Source organism: Lagopus muta, chromosome 1 (assembly GCF_023343835.1).
Source record: "Lagopus muta isolate bLagMut1 chromosome 1, bLagMut1 primary, whole genome shotgun sequence".
Classification (NCBI taxonomy): domain Eukaryota; kingdom Metazoa; phylum Chordata; class Aves; order Galliformes; family Phasianidae; genus Lagopus; species Lagopus muta.
In genome coordinates, this window is record NC_064433.1 from 84006921 (window position 1) to 84030474 (window position 23554).

Genomic DNA, 23554 nt, shown 5'->3' on the forward strand with positions numbered 1-23554 from the left:
CTACACCCAGTGCCCTGTGGTGAGGAACACGTCTCTGCCCAGGAAGTCTGCCGCAGTGAGCCCAGAGGCCTCGGCAAGTCAGGAGGCACACCGAGCTTAACGTAAAGACAGCTTTCTCAGCTGAGAGGAGTAAATCGAGGTCTCCTTCCTTTAAATCTCGCAACCGTTGGGTACCCAAGCGAAAAGCAGGCGATTTTTTTTTGAGGGTTGGAGCGCCTGAGGCGGAACCGACGGCAGCAGCAGGCAGCCTAGGCGACCGTTGCGGTGCCGGTAGTCCCGCCCCGTGTCCGTGCCAGCCAATAGCAGTGCCCCCTCCTCCCGCCCTTTCGAAAGGAGGAACAGACCGGGGGCGGAGAGAAGTCAGAGCGCAGCGGCGATTGGCTGTCCCGTCCTGATCGGGCGGTCCATCTGCAGGCGCTCGGTGTGATTGGTCGGTTTGCAGGGAGGCGGGTGGGGTGCTTGTGTAGCGATGGAGGCGGTGGTGTGCGCGGAACACGGTGAGGGGCGGTGGGTAGGGGGTATATTCTGGAGGAACTCTGCCGGCGGCGTGTCTAATTCGTCCCGCTCTTCTCCGCCCTGCAGGCTCCCTCTGCCTTCTGAAGACCGGCGTCCGCGATGGCCCCAACAAGGGGAAGAGCTTCTACGTGTGCGGGGCTCAGGGCTCGGCGCCGTGCGGCTTTGTCCTGCCGGCTGAGTGCGTGAGGGGCTCGGGGCGGGAGGGACCGCGGGGCTGAGCGAGTCCGAGGGCTTTGGATGTTGGCCTGAGGGAAAATCTGCGTCGTGTCTGGACTTGTGGGCTTTATTTTCTTTGCCAAATCGTCTTTGAGAAGATGCTCCGAGTGTCGTGTCCCGAGTCGGTCTTTTGGTCGCTGTGGCTTTGATGGCGCGTGTTGTGTTTATTATTCCTTTCCTCGTTTCAGTGTTCCTCCTTCGTACTGTTTGGTCCATGAGGGGTACATGGTGGAGCTGCAAATCCTGGTTCAGCAGCAGCACAGAGATGTGTACCAGTAAGTTCCTCCAAGCAGAAGCCAAGGTTGGCTGTACAGATGTGGGTGACTGGAACTGTGTGGGGATGGCTGACCTACAGCTAAAAAATAACCTCTGGACTTAAGGACTTGGCTTACTCTTTTCAAAATGTTCTTTATTTTTTGTTAGTAATGATATTCAATTATATACACCTGAGTGATTCATTAATGCTTCTTTTTAACAGAATTGAACGTAGCTTTGTTGTTGGGTTCATCAGAGTTTCGTTTTGATTGCATCAAATTCAGCAGTATTAATTCAGATCGAGTTCTTGCAGCTGACCTTGTTGTCTGCCCGTTTTAAGAATATCTCTCTTAAGTCTGTCATAGAATAATAAAATGGATTGAAAGGGACCTAACAGAGCCTCTTGTTCCAACCTCCCCTCTGTGGAGACATGCTAGCCACTAGATCAGACTGCTCAGGAACCCATCAAGCCTGACCTTGGATGCCTCCAGAGATGGGGCATCCACAACCTCTCCGGGCAGCTTGTGCCTGTGCTTCACTACTGTCTGAGTGAAAAATTTCTTCCAAACATTTAACCTAAACCATCCCTTTTTCAGTTTAAATCCATTCCCTCTTGTCCTGTCATCATCTACTTACGTAAAAAGTCCTGCTTGTAAGCTCCTTCCAAGTACTGGAAAATTGCAATGAAGTCTCTCCAGAACTTTCTCTTCTCCAATCTAAACAATCCCTATTCCTTCAATCTTTCATCATAGGAGAGGTGCTCCAGCCCTCTGATCATCTCCATGGCCCTCCTTGGACCCCCTCCAACAGCTTTGCATCCTTCTTGTACTGGGGACCCAAGGCCTAGACACAGTACTCCAGGTGGAGCCTCACAAGGGCAGAGTAGAGAGGTGCAATCCCCTCTCTCATTCTACTGTTCACCCCTCTTTTGATGCAGCCTAGGATACCATTGGCCTTCCAGGCTGCAAGGTAGGGCTGCTCTCAAGGAGTTAATCTCCCAGTCTCTAGTCATATCTGGGATTGTCCCAACCCAATTGCAGCACTGTGTTCTTGGCCTCATTAGGTTCTCCTGGGTCCAGTTTTCAAGCCTGTCCAGGTCCCTCTGGATGGCATCCCTTCCTTCTGTTGTATTGACTGCACTGCTCAGCTAGGTATCATCAGCAAAGTTGTTGAGGGTGCACTCAATCCCGCAGTCTAAGTAGTCTGTGTGGCATAATGGTAGAATAGCCATTTTCTCATGCCTAAAAATCATGAGACTTTGGAGCATCTGGACATAAGACAGTGTTTTTACTTCAGCAATTTGTAGCACGCCTTTAGCTTTCATTTCAAGATTTAAAATGAACCAGTGGCTCAGGGGAGACTTCATTGCAGCCTTTCAGTACTTGGAGAGAGCTTATATGCAGGAGGGGGACTGACTTTTTTCATTGTAGACAGTGACAGGACAAGAGGAATGGCTTTAAATTAAAAGAGGGGAGATTTTGGTTAGATATTATGAAGAAATTCTTCACTCATAGTGGTGAGGCCCTGGCAAAGGCTGCCCAGGGAACTTGTGATGCCCCGTCCCTGGAGGCGTTCAAGGCCAGGTTGAATGGCCTCCGATCTGCTGCGTGGCAAACCTGCCCGTGGCAGGGGGGATGTAGCTTGATGATCTTTAAGGTCCCTTACAACCTAAGCCATTCTGTGGTTCAAAACAAACCCCCATGCCCTAAGGAATTATATTCAGGGAATGATAACTGGGTAGCAAGCATTGTTACCATCATTCATGATTTTTGCTATGCAGAATTCTGGATTTTAATCTCAGATCAAGTGATGTTTTCAGCGTCACACTAGTTTTTAAAGAATGGCTAGAGCTCCTCTAATGACACTTTTGCTTCAAATCTTGCTTTATTCTTTGATAGGTTGTTTTACCGATGTGTTAACAGTAAGTTGAATGGGAAGAAATGGTGTGGAAGTGTGCCATGGCAGGTACGAGTGTTTTATTTATATTGCAATATCAACTTATTCCAGCGTAACTTCATTCTAACTACTATAATTGCCTCCAAGATCACATAGTGAGAGACTTTGTATTCTCTAGTTGATATCCTTATCAGTCTGTTGTCCTCCATTTGAGACTTCTAACTAAATTGTGGGAAGTAATCAATGTTCCTCAGTCTTCAAAAAAAAAACCAACAACCTGAAAACAGAAAAAAGGAAAATCCTGGGTTTGCTTTCCAGCCATCCTTCTTTCTTGAGAATGGTGCTGTTAGGACTTGATCCCCAGACACCATGGGAATAGCTAAGGCAGCAGGAAAGCAGCAGTGTTGTTTCTTTTTTCCTTGCAAAATGTTTATCCTGCCCTTGCTAAATTGTAGGAAAGATGATGTTGATAGACAATGAAGCCTTGCTTGAAGTAATTGGATTGTGTGTATAATTAGCAAGTTTTATTACTGATATATTAGCACTTACCTACTTACGTGTATTGCAGGATTCAAAAGGTACCAAGCCATCACAAAAATTAGAATTGCAGCCCAAGAAGGCACCTGTCTTCAATCCCAGTGGCCAAAGAAATCCATTCAAGGTGATAGACAAGAATTGCGAAGCATCATCCTGGAAACAAATTAAGCAAGGCAGTGGAGAGGAAAGTAAAGCAAAAGGAGTTGAAGTGGAAAAGGGTAATGTGGTGGAGTCACATAAAGAAAAGAAGTCCAACTCTGGTTCTTCCACAGAGGAACATCCAGAAGGGCTGAAAACTGAAAAACAATCCAAGGGATGTAGGAGTGATTCAGAACTTAAGGGAAACACAATATCTGAATCTAAACTTTGTCTTTCTGAGACTTGGAAAGGAGAAAATACCCATCAGGATAAAGAGAAGTATGGAGGAAGTGGCAAGGAATCCAATAAATCTGAACGTGTGGAGAAAGAGCCAGGTGGCAGATCCGAACTCTTCCCAGTCAGTTTTGAAAAGCAAAGTACAAATAGCAAGTCTCCAGAGAAAGAAAAGTTCACGGATAAAAGCTTAAAAAACTGTGGGGATAGAGAAACCAGAGTGAAAGAATGCATTGGTGGAAAGAATGGAGAGATGAAAGCAATACCAAAAGAAAACACGACTTCCACAGCAGTACCACAAGCAGCATCACAATGTACTCTTCCAAAGCAAGGAGTAGGGACAGCACCATCCAAGACACAAGTCAGGCCAAGTCTGGAACAACCTGCTGATGAAGTTTCTGACAGTGGCAGTGATGAAGTAGTACTTGTTTATTCTTCATCAAATGAAAGTGAACCTGAGAAATCAGTTAAGGGTTTGCAACCAAGAGGGGTTCCTGCAGAAACATCAGGGAAGAGTACCCAGGAGACATCTTTGCTTGGAGCTACAGCATCACTTCACATGGAAGGACCCCGAGACCCTGAGGCTCTTCGTAACCATCTTGAAATCCAGCTGAGGCAGAAGAAGGTAACATATTTTACCTCTTATTCCTTACTTTGTTTTGTTTTGTTCCCTATTCAGGGTGACTTCTTTCACTCTTGATAACGATCAGAATACTGTATCCCCACACAGTAGAACTGCTGAAATATTTGGAGCATATGAGAGAGTGGGCTGTAGGGAGGGACATAAGAACCCATGCCACGTTTTTTAAGCCACTTATGAGACAGTGACCTCAATGTAACCATCTGCATTTGGGTGTGCTTAATTTTAACTTGCCTGAGTTTGCGTGTCCCTTATACTTAGTTTGTGTAAGATGTAACTATGCAGCCAGCTTAGCCTTTTTAAATAATGTGTTTGTTTCTCATAGGCTTGTGTAGAAAGAGTGATGTAGCCATGAAAACTCACACTAGGATTAAATATGCCTTCTGTCTGTATAGAAATGTGCATGTAGTTTGGATGCTGGATGCTTTGTGAGATGTTAAGATCATCTGAGCTACTTGATTAGCCGACCCTCCTGTTTCGTAGGAAGACAAGGAGGAGCCCTGCATCCTTCCATCTTTTCTGAAGTATACAAATGGCTAATTTCCCTTCTGCTAGAATAGTATTTAATTGCACCAAATGGCACGTAAATGCTTTTGGAGGTTGTAGAACTTCATTCAAGTAGGAATTACTGTGGTAGAAGATGAATGTTTTTGAACCTCTAATTCCTTGATGGTTTTCTTCTTGGCAGAAAGCTCTGTAAAGCACATTCAGGTTTGGGATTGTTGGTTTTTTTCCCTTTTTTTTTTTTTGCAGAATACCTTGGCTACAGTGAACATCCAGGTGCTGCCAGATAAAGGGCAACGGTTAGTAAAGCAAGTACAGGATTTGGAAGCTGCACTCAGTGCTCTTAACATTTCAACAACAGATACTACAGAAAAACGTAAGGATATTTATTTTCTTTTCCTCAAAAACTTTGCAGAATGTTTTGTTTCTCTGAGAACTTGGCAGTTAAGGTTTAACTTCAACTTTGTTGCCGTGCGGAGCCATGCTGCTTATGCAGGAGATTGGTTTTGGCAGCTGTGTCTGAACATAAAAGTTAACGTAAGCAAGATAAGCAGCTTCTGGTTCCTCCAAACAACAAGCAATCGCAATGCCTTATGCAAGATCTGATTTTAAGCAAAATTCTTCTCCAGGAAGGAGGGAACAAATCAGATTTCTTGAGCCATTTGTTTTTCAAAGATGCTTCTGACAGGAACTGTGGAACACCAGAAACATCGTGCATAACTGATCTTGTGTAGGTACTAATCTGATCACAATTGCAAAGCTCACTGTGTCTGTATAAACCATACACTGAGGCCTGAGCTGAACTGCATTGGCTGTCAAGCAGGAGCAAGCTAAGAGCATGCATGTGAACAGCTGTGGTGGCTCAGCCAATGTGGTAACCCACTACCCTGCTGTTAGATGACTGTGGCAAGTTAATAAACTTTTGCAAGCCATTGGGCTAAATGAAGGTCCTTCTTTGTGCTGTAAAGCAAGGCTATGAGGTCCATTGTTCAACTTCTTCACCCTGCAATTCCTTTCTTCTTAAGGGGAGAACAGTGCAAGCAGTGGCCGTTGTGGGGAACCTCTGCCTAACTCGTTCAGCAGACCGGGTGGTACGAAGTTGATAACACCACTGCCTCTTGGGGATCATAAGGCAGGGTCCTCTTCAAGCTCACACAGTCACCCCTCTGCTGCTGCCTTGGGTTCCAGTGAATATTTTGGCCGTGGTTTTGGAAGTAAGTATTGCAAGCCTATTCATTAAAGAACGCTGACAAGGACTAGGCCTGACAGAATCCTGCAAACTGTGAATGTGTAACAGTTACTGAAACGTTTTTGTTAGCACGAGCTGCATATTTTGCCCTGGGCATTTGTAGCTACTGTGATAAATGCCTAAGATGAAAGATCTCCAAGGGAGAGTTAGCTTTATAAAAACACTTCATGTATAATACTTTATCTTTTCAGTGAACTCTGGTGTGCAGAATCTGTATGGAGGAAGAATGACAGAAGACCGAATTAGGGCCGTGCACAGCGCAACAAGTGATGCCATTAATCATCTTCACAAATCTCTAGAATCCTGTCCAACAGAGCAGACAGTAGCTGAGGATCCCTCTGGTTTGAAAGTGAGTTGACAAGGATGGATTGTCGTAGGACAGCTCAGCTGGGTGATTTCCTACAGGAAGCACAAGTGTCTGAACTTCGTGAGGTGTTTCCTTCTAATTCTGTCTCATCCTCTCAGGTTCCACTGCTGCTGCACCAGAGACAAGCACTTGCATGGCTGCTCTGGAGAGAGAGTCAAAGGCCTTGTGGAGGAATTCTGGGTAAGCAACAGAATGGGAAAGTACCTGTTTGAGGGAAAGACGTAATACAGCAAAAACTTGGCATGTAACTTACTTTGAGGCCAACAACTTGTTATTTTGTAGATGTGTAAAGGGGCTATTAACCCATTACTGTATTACATCCTGGAACTGATGTGTATTTCTGTTTTCAGTATTGCCAGGGTGTTGGCTGCTCTGGTAGTTACTTCAGTGTAGATGTGTTAGGCACACATTTCCGTGGGTCATCGTAACGTGCGTGTCTCTCTTTCCAGCGGATGACATGGGCCTGGGGAAGACTCTAACAATGATTGCTCTAATTCTGACCCAGAAGCAGGTGAAGACAGAGAAAGAAAGCAAGAAGCAAGAAATGTGGCTGTCCAGAAATGGTACAGAATTGTTTGTATTATACAATACATACGTTCTGATGTAATCCCATTTGAAATGCATAAAGCGTTCTGGTTGTAATTTATATAGGTTAAAGACTACAAAACCAACAAACTCTATCTGTGTTTACTTCCCTTCTGTAGGAACGTTCCATTGGGAGTAATGTTTACTTTACTCCCTTGCAAAGCCTTTCTCTTGATCAGTGGCACTGAGTGTGTAGGATTTTCCTGCTCATTACTTTATATACTTCAGGTATTTTTATTGGTTATTTTACCAAATCAGGTAAAATCAGTTTTGAAAAAGTATTGAATGTTTGCATAATTTTCTTAGTGTAAGGACTTGAATTAATCCTCACCTCTCTGTGACTTATCTTTTTTCCTTCCCTTCATAAAATTATTTCTTTGTTCACAGAGATACAGGAGTTACAGAGGGTTTTCTGTTTGGCTGTTTGTTTTTAAAAAGAGTTATTGTTTCTGTGTCAACAACCTGTCACTGTCCCCATATTCATATAATTACTTAGGCTGCTTTTTTTATGTGTGTGTTTTGAAAGTTTCTTTGTCAAAACAAACTGAGGGGTTTTTAATGTGTTTGTTTGTTTCTTTTTTTTTTTAACGTGGCTCAAAATGGTGAGGTCAGTCTTTTAGAACAAGAAAGAAGTGTTTATTTGAAGCCATTTTCTGAGAAGAGATTTATTTCCTGACTTCTAATCTCACTGTTTATTCAAATGCCTAGATTTATAGCAGAACTCTGAATGAGTTACAAGAACACTTTGATGTCTAAGTAGAATTTTTTTTCCTCCCGAAGCTGACAGTCCCCAGGAGTGTGATGTGGAGATATCTGCTTCAGAAACTGATCACAAAAAGCAATTTTCTTAACTGTCATGACTATCCAAAAATTTGTTTTTGTAGAGTAATGTGAAGATGCTAAAACCTGCCTGCAATATCTTCCTGCAGATTCTACTGTTATCCCTTCATGCAGCACTTTGATCATTTGTCCTGCATCTTTGATCCATCACTGGAAGAAAGAAATTGACAAACGTGTGGGCTTTGGAAAACTGAGGGTCTACTTGTACCATGGGCCAAACCGAGATAAACATGCAGAAGTGTAAGTGCTAAACTGTGTGACCAAGAAAAGTTAAATACACCTTAACAAGAGACTGTGTTCATCAGTTGAAATTCAGTGGCAGTAAAATGTTGGAAGAACCTAAGTATGGAAAAGTTTAGGGTTCAGAGGGTCAGGCTGCTGTCTGCTCTCATATTTTATATAGTAAAGCCTTTATGACCTGTACCCATGCCAAGTCGTTCTGGTGCAGGCTATTATTACTCCTGGTAACAAAAACTGTGTGTGTCTTCTAATGCGCATCTCTTGCTTGCAGAGAGTAAGTAGCAGTTTCTTCCATACTTGTGCTTTATAGTTACATTATCATCCTTATGTGTACATCTGCAACTTTTCTATACTGCTTCAGGCTATTCTGAGCAGTTTTTCTGTGTACCACATTCTAAGTAACGTTCATCTGACGTGGTGTGGATTCTATCTGACTCTTACTGCCTTGTTTAGTTTGTTGTATATGCATTCAATATCCAGAAAATGGAGACCATTTGTCATTCCTGCAGTGAAGTTCAGTCTTCTGTACAATTGCATATAGTTCTTGTAGAACCATATTATTCTTAAACCCTGAGCATGCATTTTGTCTGCTTTGCAAAATGAATTCTGTGTTTGTTCTTGCTTCTAATTCTTACTGTTCCTTGATGCAGGCTCTCTGAACATGATGTTGTTGTCACAACCTACAGCCTTCTATCTAAGGAGGTTCCCACAAGCAAAGAGGAGGGGGAATTCCCTGCTAAGGACCATGAAGTAGAGGTGAGAAGCCATGCTGTTGATAAAAGATTGTCTGAATCTTTTTGTTCTGAGGTGATGCAAGCTGTTATTGTTTCGGGGAACACCTAGTGCTACAATGAGCAGTAGGCAAGAATCTTTTTTCCATAAGCACACTATTGTGATTACAAAATAAAAACAAAGACATGAGAGAAAGTATTGTGAGGTGCAGACAGATGACGTGAAAAAAAAAATGCAATAAACCTGTTCTGTCGTGCCACAGAATGCACAGCTGAAATATATTAAAGAGTAATTTTAAGAGTGCAGTGACGAATCGTGTACTCTTAGAGACAAGTCTATGAAGGATGCTGAATCTGCTGCTTGGTATTTGCTGTTGGAAACGCTAATGCTCCTTTAAACTACCAGAAGCCTGTCATGCTCAGGCTCTGAATCAGTTTGAACTGACATGGAGGCAACTTACATTCCGTATTCATGAGGAAACAGCAGTGTATTTGCTAGACTGTGAAAATAAAGTGATTGTTGAATGCCAGTTGAATGTGGGTATGCAGTGGAGAGCAAGTCCCTTGCTGGATGTTTTTGCCTCCAACCTCTGTGTGCAGATCCATATGTAGGTCTTAGAGCAAACAAGCCTTTGAATTTCCTGAAGCCTTTAGGTGGCATCTAGGGGGAGATCCTGTGTTTATAAGCCTGTAAGTTTTAAAATCTTTTATTTATATATGCCTAGTGGAATAGTTATGTGTTCCTTTGTCCCAGCCTAGCAAAATGTTACTGATATTCACTCTTGGGAAGGAAGGGGAGATAAAAAGTTAAAAAACAAAACAAACAAACAACAGGAAAATACTAGAAATAGCCATCATGAGTAAGCAAACACATATACTTCAGATTAGAAAATTTCATGGAAGCATCAGAGAGGTAATGATTGTTTTAAATAACCTGCATGGCTCTCATCTATCCATGGCATGGATAGATTACTGCTATCAAAAAGAAAACGTTTGTTGCTGGAAATATGTTTGCTTGTGGCTCTCTAGAGGTCCTAGTAAGGTTATTGCTTTATTGCTCTGTGTTAAAAATTGTTTGGTTTTTTTTTTTCTTTCAGAGTGGATCATCTCACTGCTCCCCTCTCCTCAGAGTAGCTTGGGCTCGAGTTATATTGGATGAAGCTCACACTATTAAAAATCCAAAGGTTCAAACCTCCATAGCTGTGTGCAAGCTGAGAGCCACTGCCAGATGGGCTGTCACTGGGACACCAATACAGAACAGCTTATTGGACATGTACTCCCTTCTGAGGTGAGGTGACCTCATGTGAGGCACATGGATAGCGCTTCAGCTCCAGTGATTCTTCACTGACAAAGTGCTGAAGTTGTTTCATAGTTGGAGTGATCCCTGAGTTAACAGGGATAGTGAGGCAGAGGCAGTGAATGAACCGGACCGTGTGCTACTGCTGTGTGTAACTATTCTGCTTTATGAAACTCAAAGGGAAAATTACTTAAGATTTCCTACGTTTTCAAGGAAAATATCCGCAAAACCAATGTTAATGATCAGAATGTTTGTGCAGTGATACTTGTTCATAATAATTTGGAATTAACAAGTGGGTATGCTTTTTGGCAAGTGGATGTGCTTCTTGACGTGCTTTGTTTGAGTTATAGTGGGCTAAGATGATGATATGGGCATGCAGTCAGAATGTCACTTTTGCTGTGCTACTGATGGTCCTCAGACTCACAGTGTTGTCAATTAGTTCAGTGATGTTGAAAGAAATATCTAGAGGATCATCAAACTCTGAGCACACCTTCACTATTGTCAGAGCAAAGCCTCTGCTATCTGCAGATGACACCTTCTTCTTCACCTTGTTGTGTGTGAAGGAGTTTTCTGCCTCTTCTGGTCCAGACAAGTTATAGATGTCATTGAACTGAAAGTGTTTTATTGCTCCTTGCTGAATTAGAAATTGTTTGCTTTGGATAACAAGGAATTTTGTTTTGGTCACTCAGGAGTCACTGAAGAGCATCTTTTCGTTTGGAATGAAGTTCCTTTATCTTCTGTTTTAGGTTCCTACGTTGCTCTCCTTTTGATGAATACAAAGTGTGGAAATATCAGGTAGATAACAACACTAAGAAGGGAGGAGATAGGCTAAGCCTTTTAACTAGGAGCCTCTTATTACGGAGAACTAAGGACCAGCTGGATTCCACTGGAAAGCCCTTGGTAAGACCTAGACAATCATCTCATCACTTTCCTTGCAGCAGCAGTTAACCCTTCACATGCATATTTGCTAATGGGTGGGTTTTCCTGTCTACTGCACTCTATTGAGGAAGAGGAATAAACTCCTGTGGGATGCGGTGTCTGCTTATCCAGAATGCAGAAATATATGGAAAAATGAAACCTTCTAGTTATAAATCAAGTGCAGAAGAGAATGTGTTAAGCAATTGCAAGTGGATATCCATGTAATGGAGAGCTGTCTAGATCTCTTGAGCCAAATCCCTGAGTTAAAGCTGCAGAGTGTGAAATGGGTTTGGTGTGTACTGGGGCATTGGCTTTCTCCATTATTCCTTATAGATAATCTGTTAATCTGAGTTATAGGTTATCAGTGTGTCTGTAAAACCTCAGAAGGTATCGTTTCGATTACTGTCTGATTCTAAATGGGAAGCTGAGAAACTACTTTTTGCAGTGCAATAAATTAATTCCCCCTGCTATACAGCAGCCTATTCTTAGTTCTCAAGCCTTTTGTTATGACTTGGAATAAAGATTTTCATCCTGAGTGTTAACCAGGTTACTCAGAATTATCTGTGTTGTATCATAATTAATTAAAATAAATGACTTCATAGGTAGCTGTTTTTTTCATTAGAGACATTGAATGTTATGTTAAATACTGGGATACTGGTTTTTGTGATGCTGTATAAGATCTTCTGCGTTATATATATCTGATGCTGTGTATCTTCAGGTATCTTTGCCACAGCGTAGCATGCAGTTGCATCAGTTAAAACTTTCAGCAGAGGAGCAGTCTGTATACGATGTGCTCTTTGCAAGATCCAGGTATGAACGTGAAAAGAAATAAAGTATGTTGTGATTTTGTTTCCCACTGATATGAAAAATTGGAATGGTTAATCCATTTTAGATAAGAAAATCTTTTGGACAAACTCAGGTTATTCTTTCCCCCTTTCTGGCTATTTGTCAAGCATAGAATTGCAGAATAGTTTTCATTGAAAAAGAAAATCTGATTCCAGCCCTCCTGCCATGGAGGAACTCTTGGAACTGTGACAGTACTTTTTAAATGGTGATGTCCCAGCACCTGTGTAGGAGATGATTCGTCTTCTGTACCTTGTGATACTTACATGATCTGAAGTTATGCTGGCCTCTCCAGGTGGCTGTAAAGCAAACCAGCAGCACCTTGTGTTCTCACAGGGTCTCTTTCACCAGTGCTATTGTAAAGTTTTCTTTCCTTGTAACTATATATTTAAAGATGTCCTTTTGTATTTTTATGAAGAACGCTGTCTGTTGGGCCGTGCCTCCTGTTATTTCAGGGTATTCTGATAATCAGGCTTACTAACCTTATGCTTTCCAAAATGGATCTTTCTTTTTGATCTTGTTAAACAAAACTCTCTCGCACATCAGGAAAGTACATTAATAGAGTATGAGAAAGTAAATAATTAATGAAATGTTCCTTAATGCATCGACAGCTTGCTTGTTTAGCTCAAGTGCATCTTGCCTTTTTTCTTGCTATGAATTCTACAGTCTTTATCTTATTTTTCCAGGTCAACACTACAGTCCTACCTAAAGCGGCAAGAGCAGAAAAATGAAGGCAGAGAGCATGCTGGCAGTAACCCATTTGAGAAAGGTTTGAGCTTGCCCTCCCATGAAAATATTTGCAGAAGTAACTCTTAAGTGCACAGTTAATAAGGAACAAAGCTGGCCCCGTGGGTCATCAAGGTTTAGACATTCTTTGCAAAAATGCTTAGCTGCTTCCATGCTCTTATGAGGAATTTGGTTTGGGGTTTGAAGCCCTTATGAAGCCTCGTCCTGCTTAGCTTTCAGAGAAGCCCTTTTTAGGTATTGAGAAATCTGCCAGTCTGTTCATTTGCTGTGGGTAATAAAGGAAGGTATGAATCAAGGGAAACCAAAACAATTATCAAAGTCTGTTGGTAGTAATGGGTAGTGACTGAAAGCTGACTGAATCAGTATTCCAAAGGTCTGTTCCTACTTTTGTAGCTCTGGGAAATTTTTTTTAACTTCCCTGGCTCCCCTTCTGAAACAAAGGTGTAATTGTTCAGAGAAGAGGTGCCAGTATAAGAAATGCAGTGCTTTGATTTGTTGTCACCTGTTGGTTTTTTTTTTTTGTTTGTTTGTTTTTAGTTTTTTTTTTAAGGGAGATTGAGTTCCTGTGTTAAATCAAGTGCGTGTTTGTGTGCTGATTCAAAATGCTTGCTGGGCAGTGCTTGGAAGTGCCTCTAAGATCTCCTGTTGTTCTCTGCTTATTGGCAGTTGCACAAGATTTTGGGTACAGTCAGAAGGAATTTCTAGCAAGCTCTCAAAGTGCTTCCCAAGTCTCAAGTACTGCCCACGTCTTGTCTATGCTGTTGAGGCTCCGTCAGTGCTGCTGCCATCTCTCCTTACTGAAAGTGGTAATTGCGTTGTATTGTAATAGTGGCGGTGTGGAGGGGTTTACTCAAATGTTTGTGTAAGTTAATGAACTTTTTAACACTGCTGGTTCACTTCTCTAGGGTTTTATGAATGGACACATTCAGTAGGGTGTGCATAAACCTTACTGAGTTCCCCAGCGTGACCTGTGAGGGGAGGCTGTGGCTCTGGAAACGGCTTTATTTGCATCAAATAAACAAATAGACTTTTAATGGCAAAGGAAAGGATAAGTCTTGATCTTAACCAAGTCTTGAAAAGTGTCAATGGCTTGTGTGTGATTGAGTTCTGTAAGCGCCTTGACTGAAGTTGCCTTGCATTAAGGAGGCTGATCTTTCCAAAGTTTGATGCTCTGCAGTATAAATAAGCTGTAAAGTAAATCCAGATACTAAGAGAACAAGCAGAGATTTACTCCCTAATATCTTGAATCCTACAAATCTTGAGTGATGTGGGATGGTTCTGAGACCAGATCACAGAAGATGGCTGAGTTCATGTACTTGCCCTACAAAATCCTGCTTAAGCTGGAATATGAGGATAAAGAGACTGCTGGTCTGACCCAGTAATGTTTCTTTATGGTGTTGTATTCATATTGTCTAACATAGCTTCTTTCTAACTCACTGACTTCAGTAGGCATTGCACAGACTGTAGATCAGCACTGAATTTGATCTCAGGCTTGGCTGACATCTCTTATTATATTGCATTTTTCTTGCAGGCTCTGGACCAAGTTAATTTGACCAGTGAAGGCCTTTCTCTCTCCATTGAGGAACAACTTAGTGCCTTGACCTTGTCTGAGCTCCAGACTCCTGATTCAAAGTCAACAGTCTACCTCAATGGCACAGCTTTTAATACACATCTCTTTGAAATCACCAAGGAGAGCACCAAGGTATTCTCATCTTCTGGCCTCCCTTGAGAAGCTTGGTTTCAGAACTTTTCCTTTTAAACTGTTAATGAATTGTCACATGTTGCAGGTCAAGGTAAGCTGACAATTCAGGTGTAATTAGAAGTTTGATGGATACTTCTAATAAAACTGTGAGAACCTGACAATACTGATGAAACAGCGAAAATCCTGAGCACTGGATTCCCAGCAGTTTAGAAAATAGTTACATGTGAGCATGGTGCTTGTGCAGAGCAAGAGGAGAGGTTGCAATAACTTCTCACAGAAATGCTGGACTTTGTAAAAGATGTTTGTGTGACTCCATTTCTTACTTACAATTATGAATGTATCTTGAAAGTCAGAGTGTGGTAAAAGATACAGTTAAAGAGTTGTTTTGATCACTTTCTGTTTCACGAAGAACAGCTAAGCGTGACTTGAGTTATGATATCAAGCAATTTTAGTTTTTTTCTTGCAGGTATCTCACCTCTTAGCTGAACTGAAAACTATTCAGAGTCACCCAGAGTCTCAGAAAAGGTCAGTAAATGTGCCCTTGTATTAAGTCTCAGTGATTGAGAGAAGCGTGTCTTTTGACAGTGTTCGTAGTTTAAAACAACTGAATACAGATTCCAGGAATGGTGAAATGGTGAAGCTACTATAATATATGAAAGCTGATTGAGAAAAATCTAGTAAAACGTAAGAGAACAAGTTAAGAAGTAGATTAGTGTAAATGTAGCAGGGGAGTGTGTGAGGAATATTGAGCTTTGAGGCCCAAGCAGACTCTTTTCTACTTAAAATAGGATTGAGAAGAACTTAGTCATGCAGAGAAGTGTTTGTCCTCAGCGCCAATCCTACTTCTTCCAGGGGTTTGTGCTTGTTTTTGGTAAACAATGTTGAATGTACTTAGAGATATGTGACTGGAAAGTAGTTACAGTTGTGTCGTTATGTACAGGGCCTGGGGGGTGCAAACTCTCTTCAAAAGAATATTCCTACCAAAAGAATGAGAACACCAGCGTTACTTTTGTTCTCCAACAAAAACCTTACTGAACAATGACTGCCTTCCAAAGTGTTTAATCCAAAAAAATGTGGGGAGTGAAAGACCCTGAGAAAATCGAATTTGGTGTTTGCTGTTGATTCATTTTGTGGAAAATGCTACAACTTGAGATTGATGGCTGGCAATGTAAAATTCAAAAACAGTGGTGAAAATAGAGTTGCTTTGACTAAGTATGTTGGTTATTAGCCCTGTGCAGCAGGTTGTGGCACTACACTTAATAATAGTGAATCTGTTTCTGAATTGAGAGGGGACTTTGTGCCCAGATTGCAATTGGGAATAGTGCACTGTCCTCTTGGGTGGGACACTGCAATAACCAAGCTCTCAGACTACACATATGTTGGAAATAATCCAAGTAATTTTGTCAGGACGGTATCTCTGATAAAAGCAGATTTTATTCGCGATTGCAATGGCGGGCGTCCTGCAAGTAGGAGCGCGCCTATGGACACAACATGACAGCCTTTATATCCTGTTTTCTCCCCCTTGCCTCCCCCCTCCCCTGTTTCCCCAATGGTTGGGTACTCCAGGTTCACAATCTTATCAGAAGGTTTACATTTGCTATTTACTTGTTAATTTATTTGTTATCTGGTGCCAGTCAGTAGTCATCCTGTTGTCTCCAAGATGTCTCGGTGCTCTCCTTGTCCTATTGATATGGTGATTTTCTTAAAGTCATCATCGTTAAACAAAGAGCACTGGGGGATGATGTCAGGCCTTCCCAATGTCTGGCGCTTCCTCGGGCATGCCATGGCTTGTTCCCTGGTTTGCTCTCCTGCAGGATATTCTTGCAGTGTGTATGACAAAATATACATATATACAGAGTGTGCGTTCCTGGGAAGGTTCGTCTATACAATTGATCTAAACTTATTAGAGATCCTCCCCAGGCTAAGTAGAAGGACGCCCAAAAAGAACCACGACAGCGGAGATCATAAAACAAAAATAACATTAAACAATTCTAATGCAGAAACAACATCTGTTTCCCACACATAGGATCTGTTCTAAACTCCTTGTTCTCTTTCTCCAGTGTTGTTGTGTCTCAGTGGACAAGCATGCTGAAAGTTGTGGCTGTGCACCTCCAGAGACTAGGGCTGAAGTATTCAATGGTGGATGGCTCTGTTAATCCTAAACAGAGAATGGATGTGGTAGAGGAGTTCAATAACAATCCCAAAGGGCCTCAGGTATGAAATCATGGCAGGGAAGCAGTTACTGGTATTGTTATGAGCAATTACAAGAGGTGACTTCATGATTTCACTTGCTGGCACTGCTTTCGTTTGGATATCTAGGTACCAAGATCAACAGGGAAAGGGGTAGCTGTAAAAACAGATGTAGAATTTATAATGACCAGGAGCAGCTGTGGAAAGTTCCTTTGGATGTTAACTGTTCTGAACTGAGGACTTAGAAATTAGTACAAAGGCTGCCCAAATCTTCCAATGAAATGATGCATTGAATAAGCTATGAGGCCAGTTAGCTCCACTCAGGACAGGTTGGTTGTTTCCAACTCCTGTCACTGCACTGGAACAGATCTCACCCCAGTACAAGAATAGAGAGACTGGAATTGGGATGGGATTTCAGAATAAGGTGACCTCACTGTAATTTCTTTCACTTTCAAATATAAATATAAATATATATTTATATATATATATATTTAATGCTGGTGAACTACAGTGTTTGGGCTCTTCATGAAAATAGTTCCTAGTCTGTTTTTGCCAAGGAAAGGAAACTTGCCAAATATCTGAAGAAGTCTGAATCCAAATTCATTATTCATAGTGGTACACTTTGATCTAAACACTGACATCATTGTAATTTAGGCAGGAGAGGCTGCCTCTTCTGAGGACAGATCTATGACTGGGAAAGGAGTAAGTGATGCATTAGTTTGTTTACTTTTCTGGATTTCTTAAACAAGCTGCTGTCTGGAAAGCAATCTTTCTCCTTCTGGATTTGAACTTAAACAGAGGACAACTTCTACAAGCTATATGAATAGCTAAGTTCTTGAACAAGATCAGTGTTTTAACATACTGTGAAATTCAGCAATACATATATATAACAAATAGCTCTGTACTTAACATATTCAGTTCTTTTGCTGTACAAGGATCTTCTCTCAATTGATCATCTATTGTATTCCCTTTCCTCCCAGCTACTCATCTTTTTCTAAACTTTAGGTTATGTGTAAGCAATGTGAAATGAGTGGCAGGCCACTTCAGTCCAGTTGCTTGTGTTTTAAGTAATTTTGATTCTTAATTCATAGCGGGTGCTAATTGGTGCCATTGTTGGCAACAGGCTGTCATCAGAAAGGCCAGTCATTTAAGTGGGGCATGGAGAGAGGATGAACTTTGCAATCCTTTCTCTAGTCCTTAAACGTTTGTCAGTGTAATAGATGTGGAATGTTAAGCTGGTCTCTCTTATCTTATCTTAGTCTTATCTTCTGGTCTCTTCTGTTACAGCTTTCTGTGTCTCATTAAGTAACATCTGGCAGGCTTCCAGACACATAATAAATACATACATATAAATAGGATAAACATCCTTTGGTATGGTCTTTATTTCAAATTAATGTGGCATATATAAAGCATTAATTTTCTCTTATCTATGTTTTGGTCTTTGAAGGTAATGTTGGTCTCTTTGCTGGCTGGAGGTGTTGGCTTGAACTTGACTGGAGGAAACCACCTCTTTCTCCTTGACATGCATTGGTAAAGAAAAATAAAATTTCCATCTATGAGCAATTATGTAGGGCATGCTGCTTTCTTCCACACCATGTGTGTTGTGACTTCTGATACAGCTGAGTAGGAAGGAATAGTTCAGCTGAGTGTAAGGGCTAATGATTAGTTGTAGAAAAGTGTTTTGCTGTAGTTTTCCTCCAAAATACTCTATCTTGGGTTTGTCTATCCAGTGCACACAGCCATGAAGTACAGTCCTGCTGGGCAAAAATCCCTAGCTTAAATTTCAAGCAGCAATAAATAAAAGTACAGTAAAGCCCATAGGGAATTTGTATTGAAATAAATAAGGTTGTCTTGAGCATTGTCAGTAAGCGTAGCTAGCGTGCCTTGGGTTTTACAGAGCTATGAAAGCAGTATGAACTCCTGATATTTATGCTGTCTTTCATCATTCAGAACCACATTTTATTGATCTTTTTGTTTGTTTGTTTAACTACCCTTTTGCAAGTGGGAACCTCCAAAGCAGGCTAACGTGCTTTGGTACATAATCTAGCTATTGGGTAGCATTAAGGGGAGATTTCTACAATAAGGAAGCGACTCCCTCTGTGTGCCACCCATTTTGTGTGGAGTTGCAGCAAGTTACTTCTCCAGGAAGTAAAGTAACCTTCCTGGTTACTGGGTCACCTGCAAAGGAAATAGTGTTGGGTGCATATTGGTCATCAAGCTAGTAAAGCTGAGGTAACGTGGGAGGAGGCTGTAGTTCTATAAAAGAAGAGAACAGAAGGCCCTGGAGGTAGACAAAAAGAGCAGTGTAAAGACACCTGTATTTTAGTAATTCCTGAACACAGCCTAGGGGCTTATGTGAGTTGTTCCTTTCCTTGCAGGAATCCTGCACTCGAGGAACAGGCCTGCGACCGCATTTACCGAGTGGGGCAGCAGAAGGATGTGGTGATACACAGGTCTGCACCTGTAGATGGAGCTGTTAGTCATGTACTGTCATGTCTGCCTTTAGCTTGTGAAACAAGACCTTCCTTTGAGGCTTGTTCCTTTATGTGAGGCTGGGCACAAACTCAGTGGGACTGTGAGTTGAGCACTGAGAGATAGTGCACAAACTTCTGGCTATTTAATGTTAAACTTTTTGGTCTTAGTAATTGTGGTGCTAAACTTTAAAAAACAAGCAAACACACCCCACCAAAAACAAACAAAAAAGAAACAGTATTGGGGGCAGGAATAGTCTCACATCTCATTGGCTCATCCCTAAGCAGATCTGTCTTGGAGCATACAGTCTTATAACTAAGCACTGTAGGATGGTTGGGAATCTCGTGGCAATAAGCATTTGAGGATGCTTCTTGATGTTTTATTTAAATTAGTATTCTAGAGGTAGCCACCATGCTCCCTAAGCCTGGACCTGTCTATTGTAAGTAACATATAGAGCACTTCTAACAAGTGGCAAGGTTGGCCTATAGAAAAAACTGTAACATCTATGATGTTAAGGTGGGGAAATATAGCTCAGTTATTGTAAACGCATTCAGTTGAAAGCACCTGAAATCTGAGACACTGATTTGTCTATAATGCTTTTAGTGTAAAAGGTGCCATTTGTTATCACACCACCATTATGGGAATTTATCATAAAATTACTGTTGCTTCAGATGACCAACGTTGAGGCTTAAATTACATCAGACTTTTATTTGAAATGTTGTAACATCTATGTGTAAGACCAAATCAGGGCTGGCACCTACCAGTCCTTGGTTACAGTAAGGGAGAACTGCTGTTTTTGTGGGTGGGTATATTTTGTCAATTACATGCTAAGCTGTTAATATTTGAGACAAACTTTTGGACATTTACAGAGAAAGTTGTCAGCATTCTGTAAGCAATTTTTTTCCTAGCAGTTGATGCGATGTGGCTTTGGATTTTCAGGTTTGTCTGTGAAGGAACAGTAGAAGAAATGATCGTACAACTCCAGACCAGGAAGAAAGGTCTTGCCCAACAGGTGCTGGCAGGCAAAGGGGAAACCTCAAAGCTCACTCTGGCTGACCTCAAAACTCTCTTTGGCATCTAATTGTCCTTTGCAATAGAAGTGGAAAGTGATGTTATACCTTCAGGTAACAGCACACAGGAATGCTGTTCTAAGGTGGTTGTTTATTTTAGATAAATAACTACATTTTGTAACTTCTAGGAAAAAGAAAGGTTACCAACATTAGCAATTTACTACAAAAATGATTGTGTATCCAAAAGTTAATAAAATCGTTATAAATTAAGCTATTTTAAACACTTTTAAGAAAATAATAAAAGCAAATATTTGCTTATTTCTTGAATTCCTGTGTACTTTTTTTAGTTAGAAAACTTTCTTTCCTCTTCAAGACAGGAAGAACACAGTCCTAAAGGAAACAAGAACAAGAGAGATGAGTGTGAGGGAGAAAAGATCAGAAACAAAGCAAGCTGAGTTGGCTTGAAGAAATCAGGAAGAAAAGTCTTTTTGAGGATAATGGTAAGGGAAGATGATAGCAACTTTAGAATCTGTCAGTAACAAAATGAAGGATGCAGAGGAATACTTTATTCATTTGTTCTTCTCAGGACTTTTTATATTAAGTGAAGATGCGGTTTCTCTACTATGCTCAAAATGTTGAATCAAGCAGAGGAGTAGATTTCTCTTATGTTCCTATGAAACAGAAAGTGGCCTGAGTTTCTGATTATTTCATTCTTCTAAATACTAAGTAAAGCAAGATTTCTCAGTGCAAAACTTTCATGCCATAGAATCATAGAGGGGCCTGGGTTGAAAAGGACCACAATGATCATCTGGTTTCACCCCCCCTGCTAGGTGCAGGGTCGCCAACCAGCAGCCCAGGCTGCCCAGAGCCACATCCAGCCTGGCCTTGAATGCCTCCAGGGATGGGGCATCCACAGCCTCCTTGGGCAACCTGTTCAGTGCGTCACCACCTCTGTGTGAAAAGTGTATCCTGCTACCTCTCACAACACGGATTTACTTAACGTGGATCTGTTCTTTCTTAAGTGATGCTTTTTTTTTTATTATTATTCAGTTGGAGAGGAGTTTCAAATCCTGTCTCTCGTATCAGAACCAATATATGCTGCTGAGCAATGTTTCTAGGCAACTACTTTTCATTGCTAGCAAAATTTCCCTGCTTTCATCTCCCCCATCTTTGTCCCTAACCACTCTATATTCTGCCTTTGCATTGATTATCCATGCGCTGGGTACAGCGCGGGGCCGAGGTGGGCCGGTTGGGGGCCATGATCAGGGTGTCAGGATGGCCGAGCGGTCTAAGGCGCTGCGTTCAGGTCGCAGTCTCCCCTGGAGGCGTGGGTTCGAATCCCACTCCTGACAATAGTTTTTGCTTTTTATTTTTTCTTTTTTTCCTTGCTTTGCGGCCTTTCGGTTGTGGGGCCTCGAGTCCGTGCCGGCACGGAGGACGAGCAGAAGGCAGAGGAGGGCAGGGAGGGCACTGCCAAACCGGGGGGCCAAGGGCGAGGGGCTGCAGAGAGAATCGACTATTCCGCAGCGCGGATAGCGAGCAGAGCAGGGAGGAGGCTTTGCCGAGGAAACGCGTTATGCCTGCGCTTTTGTTCCTGTCACGGGCAAAGTGCTGCTCGCGAGACTGCGCCGGTGGTCGCGGAGATGCCAGCACTTGATGAGGAAAGTGGGATCAGAGGTGGCGCAAAAAGTAGCAGCATGGTGGCCGGTTAGCTCAGTTGGTTAGAGCGTGGTGCTAATAACGCCAAGGTCGCGGGTTCGATCCCCGTACGGGCCAGTTTTGCTTTTGGAACCCTGTCCGAGCTTTTTTTTTTTATTAACAGAAGCCAAAACATTGGAACGGTAATGGAAGGCGAGGGTGCGATTTGAGGAACACCCCCAGCGTGAGGGCAGGGCAGGCACCTCAGCCGCTCTGCGAGAAGCACAACGAGCGGTGGCTGTGAGCTGTTTTCCCCGCTGCACTCGTTCAACTCTTGGGCGACAAAAGTCGCTGCCCTCACAGGCACCGCTGGGATTCGAACCCAGGATCTCCTGTTTACTAGACAGGCGCTTTAACCAGCTAAGCCACGGCGCCGGGAAGGCCGCGATCGTGGGGGCCGCGCCCCGCCCAAATGGGCCGCGGTGCGGGGTGGGGGAGGGGTGCGCGGGAGCGGCGCGACGAAAAGCGAGGTATGGCGCTGAGAAGCTTTCCCTGCTCTGAGCCGGGGGTGGGCCGTCCGGAACTCTCCCACTTCGGGGAGAAGACGTTTGTAGGAGAGCTGCGGAAAAGAAAAATAAATAAAAAAATACCCAGCGGTGCGGGAGGGAAGGCGGTGCCTCCGGGTGGAAAAATAACGGCTCCGTAGTCGGCAGGATTCGAACCTGCGCGGGGGGACCCCAATGGATTTCTAGTCCATCGCCTTAACCACTCGGCCACGACTACTGCACGATGCGCCATTTTGGCCTCCCGCTATGCAGCGCGGCTCCGCGCCGTGCCGCCGTTACCCTTCGGAGCCTCCGCCCCTTACTTGATTCCACCGAGGCCTCAGGAGGCCCCGAGCCGTCGGCAACCCGCCGCAACGCGCGGCCTCTGGGCCACACACGCCGTGCGAGGCCGCCGCTTGGAGGCGCGGGACGCGACAGTTCGCCGGGCCGGTTAGCTCAGTTGGTTAGAGCGTGGTGCTAATAACGCCAAGGTCGCGGGTTCGATCCCCGTACGGGCCACTACCTTTTCCGTTTTTTTTTTTTTTTTTTTTCCTTCCAGCTCTCGCGTTTCCTTCCAGAAATCACCACCCTGGGCGCTTCCGGCTTATGGCTCGCCAGCTGCGCCCCGTCCAGCTAGTCGAACGGACCCCGCCATCTCAGTACCTCGTCCTACCGCTGGCTGGGCAGTAAAATACTTACAAATTAAAAAAAAAAAAAAAAATTGTCCTGCCGTGACTCGGATTCGAACCGAGGTTGCTGCGGCCACAACGCAGAGTACTGACCACTATACGATCACGGCCGCTTTGTGCCCGGCGCCACCGCCGCGCACCGTGTGGCGCTCTGCCGCCATCTGCCTCCAGCGCCGCCGCTGGCGGAACGCGCTGTGCGCCGAAGGGCGCCAAAATATATCCGCTGTCTCCCCGTCGGGGAATCGAACCCCGGTCTCCCGCGTGACAGGCGGGGATACTCACCACTATACTAACGAGGAGGGAGCTGAGCGTTTCTTGTGCTCTCTGGCTGCCGAGAAAGCGCAGACGGGAGGTGCGGCAGCTGCGTTGCCGAGCTGCTGTTTGGCAGCTCGTGAGATGTCTGATTGTGACGTGCGCCTTCCTGGCCTGCTGGAGCTGTCGGAACTCTGGAACCTGCTGCCTTTCCAGACCAGTATTTCATGGCCAAAACCCTTCCATGTGACCCTGATCGTCTGGTAAAACCTGCGGGTTAATAACCTCACTGAAAGACCAATG

General features: G+C 43.2%; 1 protein-coding gene and 7 non-coding genes across 9 annotated transcripts; 4 read left to right on the forward strand and 4 right to left on the reverse strand.

Annotated features, from left to right (window-relative positions):
- Positions 1-450: 450 nt before the first annotated feature.
- TTF2 (transcription termination factor 2) lies at positions 451-20812 on the forward strand. 2 transcript variants are annotated; one of them, XM_048927412.1, is made up of 24 exons: positions 451-497; positions 583-694; positions 921-1007; positions 2886-2952; positions 3452-4417; positions 5186-5312; positions 5962-6150; positions 6377-6534; positions 6651-6732; positions 7002-7115; positions 8067-8217; positions 8868-8973; positions 10046-10236; positions 10992-11145; positions 11882-11973; positions 12693-12775; positions 13420-13559; positions 14285-14455; positions 14922-14980; positions 16516-16669; positions 18093-18175; positions 19024-19098; positions 20057-20241; positions 20501-20812. In XM_048927412.1, the coding sequence occupies exons 1-23, from the start codon at positions 470-472 to the stop codon at positions 20196-20198; spliced, it is 3531 nt and encodes a 1176-aa protein (XP_048783369.1). In that variant the 5' UTR covers positions 451-469; the 3' UTR covers positions 20199-20241; positions 20501-20812. The 2 variants fall into 2 exon arrangements, with proteins under 2 accessions (XP_048783369.1, XP_048783361.1); XM_048927404.1 differs by lacking the exon at positions 20501-20812 and having other exon boundaries at positions 20057-20454.
- A 584-nt stretch (positions 20813-21396) lies between these two features.
- TRNAL-CAG (transfer RNA leucine (anticodon CAG)) lies at positions 21397-21479 on the forward strand. Its single transcript has one exon. It is a non-coding gene; the product is annotated as a tRNA-Leu (tRNA).
- A 350-nt stretch (positions 21480-21829) lies between these two features.
- On the forward strand, positions 21830-21903 carry TRNAI-AAU (transfer RNA isoleucine (anticodon AAU)). Its single transcript has one exon. It is a non-coding gene; the product is annotated as a tRNA-Ile (tRNA).
- A 223-nt stretch (positions 21904-22126) lies between these two features.
- TRNAT-AGU (transfer RNA threonine (anticodon AGU)) lies at positions 22127-22200 on the reverse strand. The gene has a single exon. It is a non-coding gene; the product is annotated as a tRNA-Thr (tRNA).
- A 266-nt stretch (positions 22201-22466) lies between these two features.
- TRNAS-AGA (transfer RNA serine (anticodon AGA)) lies at positions 22467-22548 on the reverse strand. The gene has a single exon. It is a non-coding gene; the product is annotated as a tRNA-Ser (tRNA).
- Positions 22549-22755: 207 nt separating this feature from the next.
- On the forward strand, positions 22756-22829 carry TRNAI-AAU (transfer RNA isoleucine (anticodon AAU)). The gene has a single exon. It is a non-coding gene; the product is annotated as a tRNA-Ile (tRNA).
- A 208-nt stretch (positions 22830-23037) lies between these two features.
- Positions 23038-23109, reverse strand: TRNAH-GUG (transfer RNA histidin (anticodon GUG)). The gene has a single exon. It is a non-coding gene; the product is annotated as a tRNA-His (tRNA).
- A 117-nt stretch (positions 23110-23226) lies between these two features.
- TRNAD-GUC (transfer RNA aspartic acid (anticodon GUC)) lies at positions 23227-23298 on the reverse strand. The gene has a single exon. It is a non-coding gene; the product is annotated as a tRNA-Asp (tRNA).
- Between the last annotated feature and the right edge of the window lie 256 nt (positions 23299-23554).